At 38.8% G+C, this 16,252-nt stretch overlaps 2 protein-coding genes across 8 annotated transcripts in view; one reads left to right on the forward strand and one right to left on the reverse strand.

Moving 5' to 3' along the window:
* Positions 1–9,105, reverse strand: part of LOC121673223 (oral-facial-digital syndrome 1 protein-like) — a 40,592-nt gene extending 31,487 nt beyond the window's left edge. For 3 of the 4 annotated variants that reach the window (XM_042046339.1, XM_042046337.1, XM_042046340.1), the window contains exons 1-8: positions 8,409–8,510; positions 8,172–8,273; positions 6,178–6,378; positions 5,342–5,410; positions 5,229–5,256; positions 4,328–4,435; positions 3,480–3,616; positions 1,202–1,375 (exon numbers count right to left, since the gene is read on the reverse strand). In XM_042046339.1, the coding sequence (XP_041902273.1) occupies positions 1,202–1,375; positions 3,480–3,616; positions 4,328–4,435; positions 5,229–5,256; positions 5,342–5,410; positions 6,178–6,378; positions 8,172–8,267 (813 nt within the window). In that variant the 5' untranslated portion in view covers positions 8,268–8,273; positions 8,409–8,510. Of the gene's footprint in view, positions 1–1,201; positions 1,376–3,479; positions 3,617–4,327; positions 4,436–5,228; positions 5,257–5,341; positions 5,411–6,177; positions 6,379–8,171; positions 8,274–8,408; positions 8,511–9,009 lie in introns of those variants that run through there. The other variant, XM_042046338.1, reaches the window with a different exon arrangement.
* LOC121673227 (trafficking protein particle complex subunit 2) lies at positions 8,550–14,508 on the forward strand. Of its 4 annotated transcripts, XM_042046352.1 has the most exons (6): positions 8,717–8,980; positions 9,469–9,578; positions 11,230–11,374; positions 12,139–12,224; positions 13,082–13,197; positions 13,331–14,508. In XM_042046352.1, exons 2-5 carry the CDS (start codon positions 9,486–9,488, stop codon positions 13,178–13,180), a joined length of 423 nt encoding a protein of 140 aa, XP_041902286.1. In that variant the 5' UTR covers positions 8,717–8,980; positions 9,469–9,485; the 3' UTR covers positions 13,181–13,197; positions 13,331–14,508. The 4 variants fall into 4 exon arrangements, with proteins under 4 accessions (XP_041902287.1, XP_041902286.1, XP_041902289.1 ...); XM_042046353.1 differs by lacking the exon at positions 8,717–8,980 and adding an exon at positions 8,550–8,607 and having other exon boundaries at positions 13,082–14,508; XM_042046355.1 differs by having other exon boundaries at positions 8,723–8,969; positions 13,082–14,508.
* Positions 14,509–16,252: the final 1,744 nt, after the last annotated feature.

The following is a 16,252-nucleotide window of genomic DNA, read 5'->3' on the forward strand; positions in this document are numbered from 1 at the left end:
GCTGTTCCTGGTACAAAAAATAGAGCAGTTTCTCAAGCCACATTTCCTGGACATAAAGGCATCATAGTGAAGGGTTAAATGACTTGACATCTTTAATGTAAATATACCTGAACTCTGTTAAAAGAATCCCCAGGTAAACGAAATAAAGTTCTCAGTGAGTGCAGAAGCTGATAAGAGAAATCAAATATTCATACACAATACTTGACAGCTGTGTTGATCTAGTCATTGGTAGGGGTTTTTTTAATTACTGCATTAATTTCATGCCCACAGAATAAGACTGAGAGCATAACATAGATGTATTCTTGTCAGCTTCAAAGGACATAACCATGAAATAAATTCATGGCATGGTGATAAAATGTTTAATATTATAATAATCTATATAGAGACCTGCACAACTGCCTTGTTAACCAATACCACGTGTTCTCAGGGAAAAAAACAAGACAAAGAAAGCCATAAAACCACCACATCAAAGCAAAAATATGGTAACATTTGTGGATGACTATTATTTGGATAGGAAGGTCTACTGCAGATAGCAGGGAGGTGGCAAGGCAAACAGGCAAGAGAAGAGAAACTGTTCTTTCAGAAACTGAGAAGTAACAGTTTGAGATCGGGATAAGCAGTTGAGAACTACATACAAATTATTGTGTGCTGTAGTAACAGTTACTACCCCGGCAAAACACCAGGAGTTAACAGCCCAAAGGAATAACTCATCAACACAAGTGTTCAAAGAAATGAAATGAGATGCTACCTTACAGTAAAGATGGTGGTTATTCATAATATTCAATATATAAACAGAAACAGCTTATCTGTACCATACAAGCTATTTATTCCATTTAGAGTATTCTCAGCTGCTAAAAGAACTTGAGTGCAACTAAAAGCTATGTTCAACTTTCTGTGAAAAAAAAAAAATCAGTGATCTGAATTCAGCAAAATTATTAACAGATTTAAAAGCATTTCCTACATTTAGATCCCAGCTTGCAGAACTATTCCTTTTCCAGCAATCTCTACTTAGATGTTTAACCATACTCATTCCTGCAGTTGCCAAATGCATTCCCCTAATTTATAAGAACAAAAGTGAATTCTAAGTTTTCCCTAATAAGCCAAGCAAGATCTGAAGGTAAATCTCCCTAAGATAAAAGAAAGTCTAACCAACTCACTGAATCATTTGCAAAAGGTTAGGAAAAAATATTTGGAACTTTACCTCTTGTTGCTTTTGAAGTCTCTCAATAGCATTCTTTTCACGAGAAATCAAGGCTTCAGACTTTGCTTGATGCGTCTTCTCTAACTCATGGCGCAGCTCAGAGATTTCTTTCTGGGTCTGCGCTTTCTCCTCCATTTTAATCTTTGCTATTTCAACTTCTTTAAAATGTTCAAGCTTTTACATAAAGGAGGAAGAGAGGGTTAAATAGGGCCATCTTCAAATCAACAAAGACAATTCCTCCTAAGACAATCCAAAATTTCACCTCAAAATTCTTGTTAGGACATGATAAATTGATAAAAATTAATTACCGTGATAACAGTATCTTAGCAGCACATACTATCTGCATATCTCACATCGTTTTCATGTATTTACCTGGCATCCCAAAGCAGATCTTACACGAAACTATCAGCTTCAGACAAGAGCAGAACAGAAGCCTATGAAGAAAACTGCACTGCAGGAGTGATACTCTGCTTGGAATTAAGGAATGGCCACAGTTTAACTCCTTCTCTGACACTGTCTATATTCTTGTCCCTTTCCCAAAGAACCACTTTTGACTAGTGATACCAGAAACAGCAGAAACAGACCCACACCCTGAGCTGCTCAGAAACCAAGAAATTCACCAGGATGTAAAAAAAAAAGTGCCAGAAATGGAAAAAAATGCAGAACATGTAACTTCATCTAAAGAAGGTTACAGAAAGAGAAGTCCTGATTCACTGACTTCTAAGCACAACTGAAAAAAAAGTAAATGCACACAAACAGGAAAGCACAATCTTGGAACTACACAGAAGAATCGCTGGGAACATGATTCCACACAGTGTGTGAAGGACAATATCTGTGAGAGCAAATGGGATTATAAAGAATTACAATAAAAATTTGGAAGAAAATGGAAAGCAAGCATACAAGACAAAAAATGTGAGGAAAAACTGAGCAAAAGAATAAAAAGAGTATGACAGAAAAACTGTGAGACTGGAGAAAAGATTAAAGAATGGAAAAAGCAGAGTAGGAATGTCTGATCAAGGAATTCAGGTCTGTGGTCATAAATTTTGTGAAAAACTAAAGAAACAGTGAGACGGTACAGCATTACTTGTATATATACAAATTTGATTAGAAATGTCGTACAGTAATTCCCATCATGTTGCTAAGTAATTCATGTAAAGCTAACTGAATTTAGAAGAGATTTACATCTGGTTAAGATTCCCATCTCCTTTGTTACAGCTGGTTTGCTTAAACTGATACAAACTTCACAACACACAAATTAACATGCTTTACATACCAAAAAAGACAGAGCCAGTTGGGGAATAAAGACTAAATGAAGAATGAAGGTAAAAGAAAGTTTTAACACTCCATCCTTCTACCCGTCTGACTGAAAAAATGGTGACTACACTGAGTTCTTCAAACAGTTTATATCAGCTGAGTGCCTTTTAAAGTGTGTGGAAGAATTCTGATTATCAGATTATCATTTTTATATACCAATAAACTACTGATCTTGACAGAAATTAGTGAAAAAATATATTGAAATGTGAAACGCAGTTGATTTATTTTTTTTCTATCCAAAAAAACTGATGATCTTGACAGAAATTTATGGGGAAGAAAAAAATATGTATTTAAATGAAATGCAGTATATTCCCTCTGCTCCATTTTTCAGACATAAGGATTATCAGAGGATTATGTGACAAAATTCTAATCTTATCTCTAAAATGAAGGAAAATTCTCTAGAAGAGCTGTCTTCAATTATAGGAAGAAAAAAATCAAAAATTATTCATAATACTGTCTGTTATGACTTTAGTGTTTCTGTGCAATGCTTTGAAATAGAATGCAAATTCTCATCAGTATTAAAAATTAACTGTCTGTCAAGCTACACAACAGTAACTCATACCTTGCAGAGGCTATGCATCATATTGAAATTCAAGCATCAAAATCTTAACTGGGAAGGAAAATTAAAATTGTGGTATAAACATTTCTCCATAAAACAAAATAATCAAAGAGCAGACAAAATTTACCAAATTAAGACAATCAGAGTAAGTAAATGTTGTGCTACAAATTAACATCAGAATAAAAAGCTTAACATTCTGTGCACATTTAACAAGAAAGGGGGATGGCAAACATACATGTTATATCATCAAATTAACAAGAGATATTGGATTAACTTAGCCTTTTGTGCTTGTTGTAACTAAGGATTAGATCTTTTCTTTCAATTTACCTTAAGTATTAAAAGTTTGCAACATGTAAAGTCAAAATTAATAAACGTCTCCCTCAGATTCATAAACCAGAGTTATACCTTTTGACGCATTTCTTCTTGAAGCTGCTTCTCTATTTCTTTTCTATATTCATTAAGTTTTACTTCTAAAGATTCAAATTTCTGATGCTGAGGATAAGAGTCTGCAAACTGCTCATCAATCAGCTGAAGCTTCTCAGCTATAAAAAACAACACATCCACCATAATTTAAAAACACTCACTGCAGTTACCTTACCAAAGGCTGCAGGAACCTCTCTCTCTGCAGGACATTCTTCAGCTTATCCAAGCAGCACTATCCTAGAAAGACTTGTGCGGCACAAAAGCAGAGGCAGCACAGAAATGCCATTTATCTGCTTTATATATACATATATAAACATAAACACCACATATACCTAGGAGAAGGCACTTGGCTGTTTAGGCACTATTTGTGGTATTACATACTCATTCACCCTCTTTTACCATGGGCGGACAAGAATTTCCTTTTGTATGCAACTTTTAGCTTTTTTGTATTAATATATTAATAACAGCATGCATATTATAAATTCAAGAACTCCCAGTCTATGCCTAACTTGCTCAAAGAGACCATGCATTTACAATTCTGTTCTCCAGAACATATTTCAACAAATAACGTTACAGTCCATTTGTCAAAGGTCTTAGCTAAATGCCTAAGAAAACACACAAATGATTTTAAAAAAAACTCCTATCCTGATTTTGCTTTATTTTAAGAAAATTTTAAAATTCCATGTACTAGTGACAGACATGACCTTTCCTCATTATAACTTTAGGCTGCATTTGAGTAAGTAATGAAATAACATCATTCATACAAAATCTATATAAAGCTATACCATACACCAGTATGAAAATACATGGGGAGACTTGCCTGCACTTACCAAGAGATTCTCTGAAAGGAGGCACTGAGGTGGTCTGAGTTTCTGTGTTAAGAGTTTCCCTATTTAGATGATGCTCTGTAAGTCCGATTAAAATTTGCATAAGGAAACCTAGCAAGATCCAACAGATAAGTTAGTTCTGATTTCATACCAAAATGGAATTTGAGCCTGTAATTAACAAAGCAATTTTCAGTGTACAAGAAAACCTATCTGATTTACAGAAAGAACAAGTATTTCTGTAAAAATCAATTCTTGTGAACAATTACGGTTTTATTATAAGCATAATGCAGTCCATCTCAGTCAGCAAAAGCTGTACTTTTGGAACTTTTCCTCCCATCCATGTCTCTTGACTCCCAGGATCAGTTGAGAGTGAAGATTGTTAGTACTTAACTAGGAGGCCTATAGGCAAGAAGGGTTTTTGAAGATCAAGCTCCTTTAGGTAATACAGTATAGTTAGGTTTCGTCTTGTAGATATAAGAATTATTTCTTACACAATACAATGGAAAGTCAATTAAATCTGTAACTTTTGAAGTATATTCTGCAAGCTAATACAATGTTATAAAGGCAACCCAAAACCTGAGTTTTCCAAAGTTAGCATGAAAAGCTTCCAAAGAGCATTATATTTAACACCTGATTACAGATTTTTCTCATATTTCTAATGTACAAGTAATTTATTTTGTAAGTGAATGTTAACAGTTAATCCACACCACAAATACGAGATGGATAATCCTGAAATACAACATTCATCATCCTGGTGTACTGCAAGTTTCAAAATCCGACTAAATCCAGATTACTCCATACCCACACACACTCAAGAAATCTGATTTTTTATTGCTCACATCTTAACAAAAATGAAGCTAACACAATTATCCTTTTCTGTATCACACATGTAAACATTTTGTACCTTTATTTTCCTTCCGAGTTCCTGAAGTCTGTAAGAAAGAAAAAAAGTTTTAGCCAGTCTATTTTCATCACCACTGTAATTTAAGCTTATTTTCAAAATCAAAATAACTTTACCAGGGATTTGTAAAGACTGGATTTTGGATTGATCCTCATCAATTGAAGAAGATCTTGCATAGTCCACAGCTTTGGGGAAAATAAAGATCATTTGGAAAAGGTTAACTAATTTAAAATAATTTCAAGTATGCAAACAGCACTGTTTCACAGTTGTAAATGTTTTTTCCATTTGCAAAAGATCAATTTACTGCCTGTAAAATCATTTCCAGAAGCCTGCTGTTCTGCATTTACTTATCTTCACTACTTCAGACATAGGGCAGCCAGCATGTAGCTTCATCATCAGCTGAAGCCGTGAAAAGAGTGTTTTGTTCCCTCCCTACCCCAACATGTCCTTGCTACTTTCCTTGTCTCTTTTCTTATTATACTAATCAGATGAGCTCACTAATCCAAATGATGATTAACTACTCACCAGGTCAAAAAATTCATTTTCAGTTAGAAACAACTTCACCCTATCACACACTTAGAGAGAAGCAAAGGGAAGGGAGGGGAAGGACTGCCCTTTTCAGCTACACTTTGTAGTTACAACAGCTTGAACTGACCAGGAACCACATTTTCAGGGAACAGAATGGCCAAATGACCTTTCATCAGGTTCAGTTCTCAAGAGCTCTGCCACACAGATTGTGGCTGCACCTTTCCAGAACAGCATCATTAGCTTATTGCCAGTTTAAAGTATTCATGAAAATGACCCTGAATGATGGAATGTTTTGTGGAGGTGCTCAGAGGCTGTACTTATCTTTGTGTTCTGTATCACAAAAAAGGATTTTTTCAATTGTTAGAATATGACAAGCCCCAGAGAGCAAAGAGACATCGGGGAATAGGCAAAATACTGAACTTACCTTCTTCTTCTCTAATCCACTTTCTGGAAAGAAAACAGAAAGTGAATACTCGTAGCCACATCTCTCTAGATGATCTGCCACCAAACTGTTGGAAGCAGTGGTCAAAAGTGAACTGTCTTCACTTGGAACCATCCGTGGCTGAAGTTCTCCACTCAAAATTGGGTGCATTAGTTCATGGATTAGCTGGTTTCGGAGCTGTGTCTGATACAGAAAAAACCATTGTATTACCAGTTTACATGTGATTCCATGAGAGTTTTAATTTTTCAAAATCCACAGGGAGCCTCAGTTTACTACAGAACGCAATAGGGCAGACTAATTTTGGCAAAAGCTAGACACCATGCCTTTCTTCAAAACCCTCTAGTGGTGGATACAGTGAACCCTGACTTTCCCTCAAATGTATCAAAAACAGGACTGAAAAGAAGTTCCCAGGCAAGAGCTCACATAAACACCACTCTAGGACCCCCAGCTTAATTTTCAGATCATTGCTTTCCTGTTTTCCTTCCCTTTGGCTTAAATAAAGCCTTCCTGATGTGGCATCCATTTCAGGTGTTCTTGGAACCCTCACTGGTCCTCTTTTGAGTCTCATATCAAGAAGCTGCTCATGCCATCACAAAAGTAGATGTCAAAATAAACAAAAAATTCAATGTCTTTACTATCATTTATTTTATACGGAAGCAAAAGAGTACTAACCAAAAAGACCTACAGTCACTAATAATAATTAAATGGCATTTTAAAATTATTTATTTGCATTCTATGAGTTACAACAGAGAAAAAAGTAACCTAAAATCAGAAGATCTCCCCTCCATAAAAGGAAGAAATAATTGTTTTCATTATACAGTTATATAAATTGTTTATACAAACCACTTACAGGAAAAGATCATGACACAAATAGTGTTCTAAGCTTTCAACAACAGGTATGCAACAGTGACACAACTGAATAAAGAGGCAGTGTTTTACCAAAATGCAACAAAATACTTACTGAAACTTAACAAAGCTGGATCATCAGACTAGCCTGATATTTTAGCATGGTTTTCAAGAAAAATTAGGCTGACAACAGAACTACAGAGTAATCTGAACTGGAAAGGATCACTGAATTCAACTCTTGAACACAACTGAAAAAAACTGTTTTCCTTATTAATTTCTGAACTTGTCCAGTTTCAACCAACTTCAACAGAGCTGATGTTGTCTCAAAAACAACCAAGAACAGAAACCTCTTATACATCTTGTGGCAAAGTGCAGGTGGTAAGCACAGGGCTAAATCCCCATCCCTAGTACAGAAAAGGAATGCAGAAATAACTTTCCAGACAACTAAAACAAAGCAGGAAAATTGACTTAAACCAGAAGTCACCTGACAGAATATTCGTTAAATTAAACAAGAAATGGTTCGAGCATTACAAGCTTGGTATGGAAATGAGTAACACAGAAACAAATCGTCCAGAACAATAAATTCTTGGCTATAGGATTATCGATGATATTTTTGAAATATTGATCTTGAGTTTTTTCCCCAATACATTCTCCTGAACGAGCAGACAGGGACAAAACAGATGAAGTAGTTTTAAAACAGAATTGTAGTATTTTAGAAGTATTCTTCATATAGCATGTTTACTTATCGTAGGCAATAAACACAGCCAGTGACCTAAGAGATCCCTTCCTATTTTATATTCTAATTTATTGTTCTCTCCCCTGCTTGAGTTTTTTTTTTTTTTTCAAACATGGATATTTTCAAAGACCTAATACAGGCTTTTAACCTTCCTGAAAAAGACTCCGAGGCCAAGGCATAATGAAAAGCCACTCCGTTTAGGGAGAACCTTGTATATGGGGGGGGGGAGAAAAACCCCAAACACAACACACCCCCCACACACACCCCGAATACTAACTAGGCTGTGGCGAAAATAGTACTTTGAGGGGAAGAGTACTCGGCATGGCTGTCAAGGCTCTCAATGTTAAAGCAGTACAGCGGATCACAGGGAGCACCTGCTGAAAATAAAGCACACCTTAAGTGTGTCCAGTACGCCTCGGCTCTTAAAAGTCTGATACAGCCTTTTCCGGAGCTCCTCTTGGGACAATGTCTCCCTTTCAACCGAAGCCATCCTGCCCTACAACACCGAAACAAAAAGGGGCATTATTAACTCGCAGCTCGACCCACAGCTCGCGAGACACCGAGCGCTCTCGGCGCCCCCACCTCCCCTCAGCCCGCTCGGGCTTTCCCGGGGCAGCCTCCCGCTACCCACGGGGAGAGCGCCGGGGCCGGGAGCAGGGCCGGGGAGCGAGGCCGGGCTCGGGGCCGGGCTCGGCAGGGCAGGGCAAGGCAAGGCAGGGCCGCTCCGGGCGCGGCTGCGGCGGCCGCTGAGGCGTCACGGCGGCGCCGGATGGGGCGGGCGCGGCGCTTCCGGGGGCCGCGGGCAGGCGGCGGACGGGGCGCGGTGCAGGGTAGGCGGCGGCCCCGCGCGGGACCCTACGGGCTGGGCTCCTTCTCCTTCCCCGCCTCCCTCTCCCCCTTGTGCCGAGGGCCCGCCCGGGGACGGCGGCCCCGCGGAGTCCGGCCCTTCCCCCGGGGACGCCGGCGGGCGGCGGGATGGTTCGGCCTTTCCGGTTATCTGTGGAGTGTCCGGGAATGGAGCCGTGGGGTTGTCCCTCGGCCGCCGTGTGCGAGGGAGGAGGCGCCCGCCGCCTGCCGCCCGTCCCCTTTGTGCTCCTGTGAGCAGGGCCCGGGGAGAGACAGGCGAGGAGGTTCCATGGAGGCGGGTGCGATACGGCCTGGGATCGCTGTGGTGACTGGCGGCTCCCACGGGGTAAATCATCGGTGAGCAGGGCAGGAATTGGTTTAGGTACCTAGGTTCACTTCCAGGTCCACTTCCCAAGGATATTCTCCGGCTCCCCCAGAATCACAGAATCGGTCAGCTTGGGAGGGACCACAGGCATCTAGATGGCCCAGCCTGCCCAAGCAGGGTCATCCTGGAGCGCAGGACACAGGATTGTGTCCACACGGTTCTGGAATAACTCCAGCTTCTCTGGGCAGTCTGTTCCAGTGCTCGGTCACACGCACAGCAGAGGTCTTCCTCGTGTCCAGGTGGAACTTCCTGGACATCAGTTTCTGCCCGTTGCCTCTTACCCTGGTGGCTGGCACCACCAAGAGCTCGGCTCCATCCTCTTGATGTGCATACCTTAATGTTCATCTTTCTTTAGCCTCTGGTAAATATGAATGGGAGCACGTTGACTGATTTTTAGGAGCTCTTCTACATGGATTAAGAGTTTGTATATAGACTCATCAGCATGTCTTTTTCTTATAAGGAGCACTGTTTTGAAGAATGTCTGGAAGTTTCTACTTCGTGATAGTTGGTCATCATGATAATCCCATATTTGAAATGGAATTTCTGCCTCCGGGAAAAGTAGAGTCGAAGGTGTGTTTTTTCCCCCTGTGAGACTCCTGTAATTCTTTTATAATTTTACAGTGTATTAGAAGCATGACCAGCATGTTGTTAAAAGTACTATCTACCGTTTTCAAGTTTTTTTAAACAGAATCTTTTTCATAGGGAGTAGAACTCTGGATTTCCGAAGTCTCTTAAAAAGTCTTTGCCAGATTATACTAGTTCTTCACAAAACACAGCTTCCTTAAACATTCCCTGCTGTATGTTATAGAATATGTATCTTAGTTTTGCTTTGGTAATTTCTCTTAGTGTGTAGAGGTTTTATAATAGCTGTTCATTGTTTAATGCCACTTACTTTTAAGGTATTCATATACAATAATAAGGTAAAGTAAGGAACATAAAATTGAAAGCTCTATCCATTCCTTTATTTTTTTATGCTATAAAATACCTAATTTTTTAATCATCTTCATTAGTCATACTCACTTTTAAGTAGGAAAGTTTAAAACTTATATTGATAAATAAAGACTTTGAAAATGTGAGAAATGTAAGACTACTCAATAAATAGTGTTAAGAGTGAAAAAAGAATAAATCTATCCGTAAGTGGTATTACATAAGAGAAAAAGCAGACTTCAAAATAAAAGTATGTGGATCTGTGAGTGTATCCAAAAATGGAAGTATGTGCTGTCACTGACTGGAACTGCATGGCATCATCTGTATTTTGAACTGATGTCCCATAAAAGATCATAAATAAGGCTACTTGGACTAGACTTTGTGTGAGGATGTGTAAAAGCTGGTTTGAGAGAGAAACTGGGAGGTGAGAGTAGCAGTAACAGCATCCTGTTGTTATGGAAAATAGTGCAAGACTATTTATTTTCCAGTCTAATAAAAGCTTCCAGTGCGGTTTTGTCCGTATCTCTTCTTGGCAGATGTCCTCTGGTCCTCTAGATTGTCTACAAAGTATATGGGCCAAACACTGTGATCACTCTCATGTTTATTATAGGAAGAGATGTAATTTACATCTGCAGGCATGTATTTAATAATAGTTCCATGATGTTTTTCTGCACTAGGTTTTAGAAAAAAGAAGACCCCAAACGAAATAAAACAATCCTGTTTCTAGGTAAACAACATGAGAAAAACAGAATCTTTAGGTGATTTTATCAGCATACCTGTCGTCTGTATCTCTGCTTTCTCCATCCGTTCCCCAGCTTTTACAAAATGTAACCTATGGGTCAATTTCTGCCAAATTTGACAGAAACGTTGTAGTCCAAAAAATGCTACATTGTTGTGAATATCACAAAAACAGGTATCTGCAAAGAAGAGAGAAAGACATATGAGAGCCTCTGCTGTGGAATAAGTTAGCGGTGGGAGTTTGCCCATCAGTAAACAAAAGAATTCATGCTTGAGTTCATTCCTGAGATATAAATACAGGCTTTGCTGATTCTGTTGCTCTCAAGACTAGTTTTGTCATGATCTTTTTATTATGACCTCTTTTCTCCCTTGAAACCAAATACCATGGCAACATATACTAGTTTCATTTACAGAATGGCACATGTGACAGAAAAGCAGGCTATATGTAACATTATGTAACTTGAACACTGGTTCCATAGCAACTTGAACAAATTATTGTTTATATTTCATTTTTTTCACTGAATTACTAATCTACTGTCTTCTGGAAATGCATTAGGATGATCATCGCCATCTCAACCAGTTCATTGCCCATGCTGCTCTTGACCTGGTAGATGAGAACATGTGGCTTTCTAACAACATGTATTTGAAGACTGTGGACAAGTTTAATGAATGGTTTGTTTCTGCTTTCGTCACAGCTGGACATATCCTTCCCTATTATCTCTTCTCATATTTTTGTAAGAAAAGCCTTTTGGCAGAAAGAGGTAAGTTAGAATGAGTTTGGCACAGATTTCTCTGGCTATTCACTATTATTGTCAGTCAGGAGCTTCACGAAGAACTATGCTGGAAGGCACTGCAGCTGTTTAAAACTGGGAACAATTGGAAAGGTGGAGTTTTACCTTTGTAGGAGTTAAAATAGCATAATGAAATGAGGAGCTCACATGCAGTAAAGAGGTATGAGAGGCTCTGAGCAAGCTTTTATGATTCTCTTCTCTGTTCCCACCCCTTCGACCGTGCTAGAGAAGTGGCAGTGAACATGCCTGGTGTCAGTGACTCCAACGGTGAACATGCAGTGCCAAGGCTTGATACTATGTGCAGGTAGTCCTAGAACTGTTTGTTGTGAACCATTTGTTACACACAGCAAGTAACATTGAATGTCATTTGAACTTCAGGGGTATGTGGCAGAGGTGCAGAGAGCATCATCCACATTCAGAATGACATCATTTTAAAAAGAGCAACCTTGGATAGAGAGGTGATTATTTTCAGATAGGGGGATGTTAAAATAGAAAGGTAATGCTTTCCAAATTTCATTGCTTCAATTACTTCTTTAAATGCTTCCTCCTGTGAGTAACTGCTATTTCATGTGCAGCTAAACATTTTAGCTATATGCCAAATTAGGTGTAAATGCTTATCTCAGGATATGTTACATGTCTTTTTTTAAAAGTTTTATTCTCCTTAATTACTGTACATATGAGATTTTTAATGCTTCATGATGTAAGGCAAGAAGATGGAATTAAGAACTTCTTTACTGATGTATATGAGTTGTATATAAAGGTAAGAACTCATTTTTTATGGTCTTGCTGCAGTACTTTTAAGCATGTTCTGCTGTACATGCTCAGGCATGGCTGTATTAGCATATTTTCTCTTGGGACCCTGTGTAAGCACCCATGCAGGCCACATCAGCCAGAGCTGGTAACATGTGACACAAAGGCTGTATTTTCCATTAAACAAAATAGATTTTTCAAAATTGTTATAAACGGTGATTTTAGAATTCTTCACTTTAGTCCAGTGATTTTTTCTAGAATAGATTAGAATGGTTTGGGTAGGAAGGGACCTTAAAGACCATCTAGTTCCAACTCCCCTGCCATGGGCAGAGACACCTTCCACTAGACCAGATTGCTCAAAGCCCCATCCAGCCTGGCCTTGAAAAACTCCAGGGGTGAGGCATCAACAGCTTCTCTGGGCAACAGAGAAGTTGTGGGGCAACTTCTTGTGATGCGTTTTGTGATAGTTTTATGTCATTAATGATGATAATGAAAGGACTGTTCTACAGAGCCTGGTAGCTTTGCTCTCAGAACACATAGCCCTTGTTCTCAAATCCTGGTGGTACTTCCACTAGATGGGGTCATGGCAAACAGTCATGGGAAGCATCACCATCTCAGCCTCCTGTGGGCACTCAGACGATCCTAATTTCCACTGGTGTGATGGATTTGTTCTGAGGAGCTGGTGCTAGGGGATGGCTCTGCACATGTATGGGGAGAATGCAAGGGCCTGGAAAGCAGGGACTGTTTAGGAGTTCTGTGCTCTTAGTGGCACTAAATAGGCTGAAAGCTAGTAGTCGATGTCACCTGAAGTGATATTTTCCAGGGCTGGGCATTGTGCTTACTGATGTGTTTTTCTTCTTTCCCCAGTTTGCAATGAACCCATTTTATGAACTCAATACTCCTATTCGATCCACTGCCTTTGAAAGGAAAGTCCAGTTCCTTGGGAAGAAACACCTTTTAAGCTGAATAAATTAATTTCCTGAGTGAGTGCTTTTCCCCTACTTTCCTGATTGTTTGAACTGTACTTCTTCTGGTTAGTCCCCTGCATGTTTGATATTCATCTTCTGAAGACTGACTAATTGGATGCTGAAGCAGCTTTTTCTTTTGCTGATATAGATCAGAACAGCCAAGCTTCTCTGGTTAAAATGTGTATCTCAAGAAGTTTCCTTTCATGTGGTATGAAAACAAAGTTTTAAACTGTCAGAAGCTGCAGAAGTACAAAAGAAGAAACTGAGACATTATGTGTTAATGCATATGCAAAGTGTCAGCCTCTGATACAGGGTGGGAGGAAATCAGACCTAAATGGAAAAGATGTTGCCAGACAGCTGGTTTAATATGAGCAAAAGGGACTTCTTGACTGTTTGGCCTAAGTGCTTAATTTTATTATAAACTTTCCTACTTGTATTCTTTCACTAGAGTACTCACTCTGCAGACTAACCAGACTAACATTACACTTTGTGGGAGTAAATCAGGCCTCTATTTATTAACATGTAATTGTATGTATATAAAGTGCTCAATAAAAAATTGATAGATCAGAAAAGCTCTGTCTCCAGTATTTCAAGAAATTTGGAGAAAAACCCTTTAAGTTTAAAAGCCTGTAATTTCAAATTTTCTGTATGTTTAGTGCAATACATATTTAGCTGCTGTGTTGCATCAACGAATGAAGTAGACCAGAACAACCAGATCTGCCCTGACATTAATTGTAATTCACACACGAAAAGCCCCAAACTAAATTTACATCTTTAAACCCATGGTTTTTTCCCGTTATTTCTGCAACTGCTGAAATTTTCTTCTTGTAAATGAATTTAGAGGAGGATATTTGAACCATGCAACTCTGTTTGTTGAGCTTTCAGAAGGGCATTTTTTGGCCTGTCTGGCTCCTATTCCATTGTAATAGGTTTTAGGAACCATTTTGTAAAACTTAACATCATTCCAAAAACCAGTAATCTTTAAATAGATCATTTGGCATATATATGTACCTAATACTTTGTTTGGCTTTACAGTCTTTTAAGCATTCTGTTCCTTTTTGCAGGAAATCTGTATAAGCTATCTTCTTGTACTTTTTTTTAAATGTCTGAAAAGTAATTTCCAAAGGAAGTGGTATGCTGTGCTAAGAAGTACATTTTGCATAGTCTGTATAATTAAGGGGACCACGTGTGTATGTGCTATAAGTGTACAGTCAGCCATCATTTCTGCACTTACTGCTAAACTGTCGCTGTAAAATATTCCATGAGAAAAAAGAACATGATCTAGAGGTTGCAATATTTACCTTAAATAAAACATGGAATGATGTATGGATGCCTGTTGAGTATACTTGAAGTGATTTAGAAAAAAACTAGATAACCACAATAACTCTTATCTGGTGGTGTGGCCAGTGAAGATGGGAATACTTGTCTTTGCAATGTTACTGCATACAAACTGCATTGTACAGCACTTTGATAATGTCATGTGATTTCATGTAAATCACCTTTTTTTCTTCTGTGTACAGAACGGAAACACACTTGAGGTAAAGTGTTCTTGATTATATGATAAGGAGCCACTGAGCTGCAGTTATTTTCTGCCTCCTCCCCTGTAGCATGATGGTTGGAAAAATACTAACAGTTACAACTCACTGAGGAAATACTTAAATTAAATAATCATATACATAGCAGGAAGAAAAGGCTTGGCAAATATGAAGGATTAATGCTAACAGTTTCCACCACTTTTAGAAGCTGCATTTTTTATAATTGTATTTGTTGCTGCAGTAGAACATTAAGTAAAATAAAAGCATTTTCTCTCTTGCCTGATTTCTGAAGGCAGTTAGCCAAATGTTGCCTGTTCTTATGCCCCCCTTACATCTTTCCCTCTTTCTTCTGAATATAGGAATTGTAGATGGGAAATGCAGTCTCAGGTCCACCTAGGCTTTATGAAGACAGACTGTTACTGGCCACAGGAATGGAAGAATTATGTCCTAGCTCATCATCTTTGTCATTAGAGAGTCTGTGGGTCAGGAGTATTGTCTTGTGATAGAACTATGAAGGGCCTTGGGGAGGTAGCTCCAAGTTCTCTGTACATGGACAAACACTTGTTTATGCTTTAGTTTATGATTCTACTCAGTCAGCTGGAAGACCACTAGCTGAAGTGATGGGTGAAATTTATCTTGTGATCAACTAAACTCACAAATCCACTCCAGGTCTGAAAGCTGCAGTTCCAGCATGCTTCACCGAACAGTTTCTCCATGAAGAGACACCTCTTTTGCAAGGATTATGTTCCCACCCTCTCAGGGGCTTAAGAGTAAGACTTCAAAGCAAAGTCTATTGCAGTACGAGAAAACAGAGATAATCTGCATTACGCAATAAAGACAATAAAAATTTTATGAGTTAAAGGGACTAGAGTTACCCTAAGTCGTTCAAAAATCAAGCATGAGGAGATGAGAACATTAGCACAAGCTAACGTGAATCGACCTTAATAAATTTGGGCTGGAAATGCAACTCAGACTCCATGTTCTACAAGGTTCTATTACTGTTTAGGTAAGCTGTCAGGTGACTTGAAGTAAGATCCATTTGAGGTACGGAGCAGCTGTTGAAGCAGCTTATGTAAGCACTGATACAGTTTGCTGTGACATGAGCTGTCAGCTGTCCCAGGCAGTTTCTTCTGCCCCTTCCCATTGTGCTCTTTGTTCTTACAAGCATAGCTTTCAGCAGTCTAACCAATCTGCCACAACAGTAGTTTTTTCTCCTCATTTCAAAGGACACCTGGACTTTGCATACGTTACACAGTATGCTCTGTCAATCTACAGAGCTCCAAATACTGCTAACACGACCCCCTAATATTTGAGGTCTGTTAGCTCTTTAAACAAATCAGTGAACTGAAACATAAGCCACAAGTGCCTACCTTACATCCATATAGAATGATACAAAGCTTTTACAAAGTACAGAAATTAATGTTTGTTATTAAGCATTATGATTTTATACCTGTCACCTACACCTGCATGTCAGAAGCTTTTTGATTCTGTAGGCACTCAGTAGTTGCTCTCTGAGAGCACTTCCTGACCTAAAC

Source organism: Corvus kubaryi, unplaced genomic scaffold (genome assembly GCF_017639235.1).
Source record: "Corvus kubaryi isolate FWS band 111438036 unplaced genomic scaffold, C.kubaryi_AGA036_p1.0 65286, whole genome shotgun sequence".
NCBI lineage: Eukaryota > Metazoa > Chordata > Aves > Passeriformes > Corvidae > Corvus > Corvus kubaryi.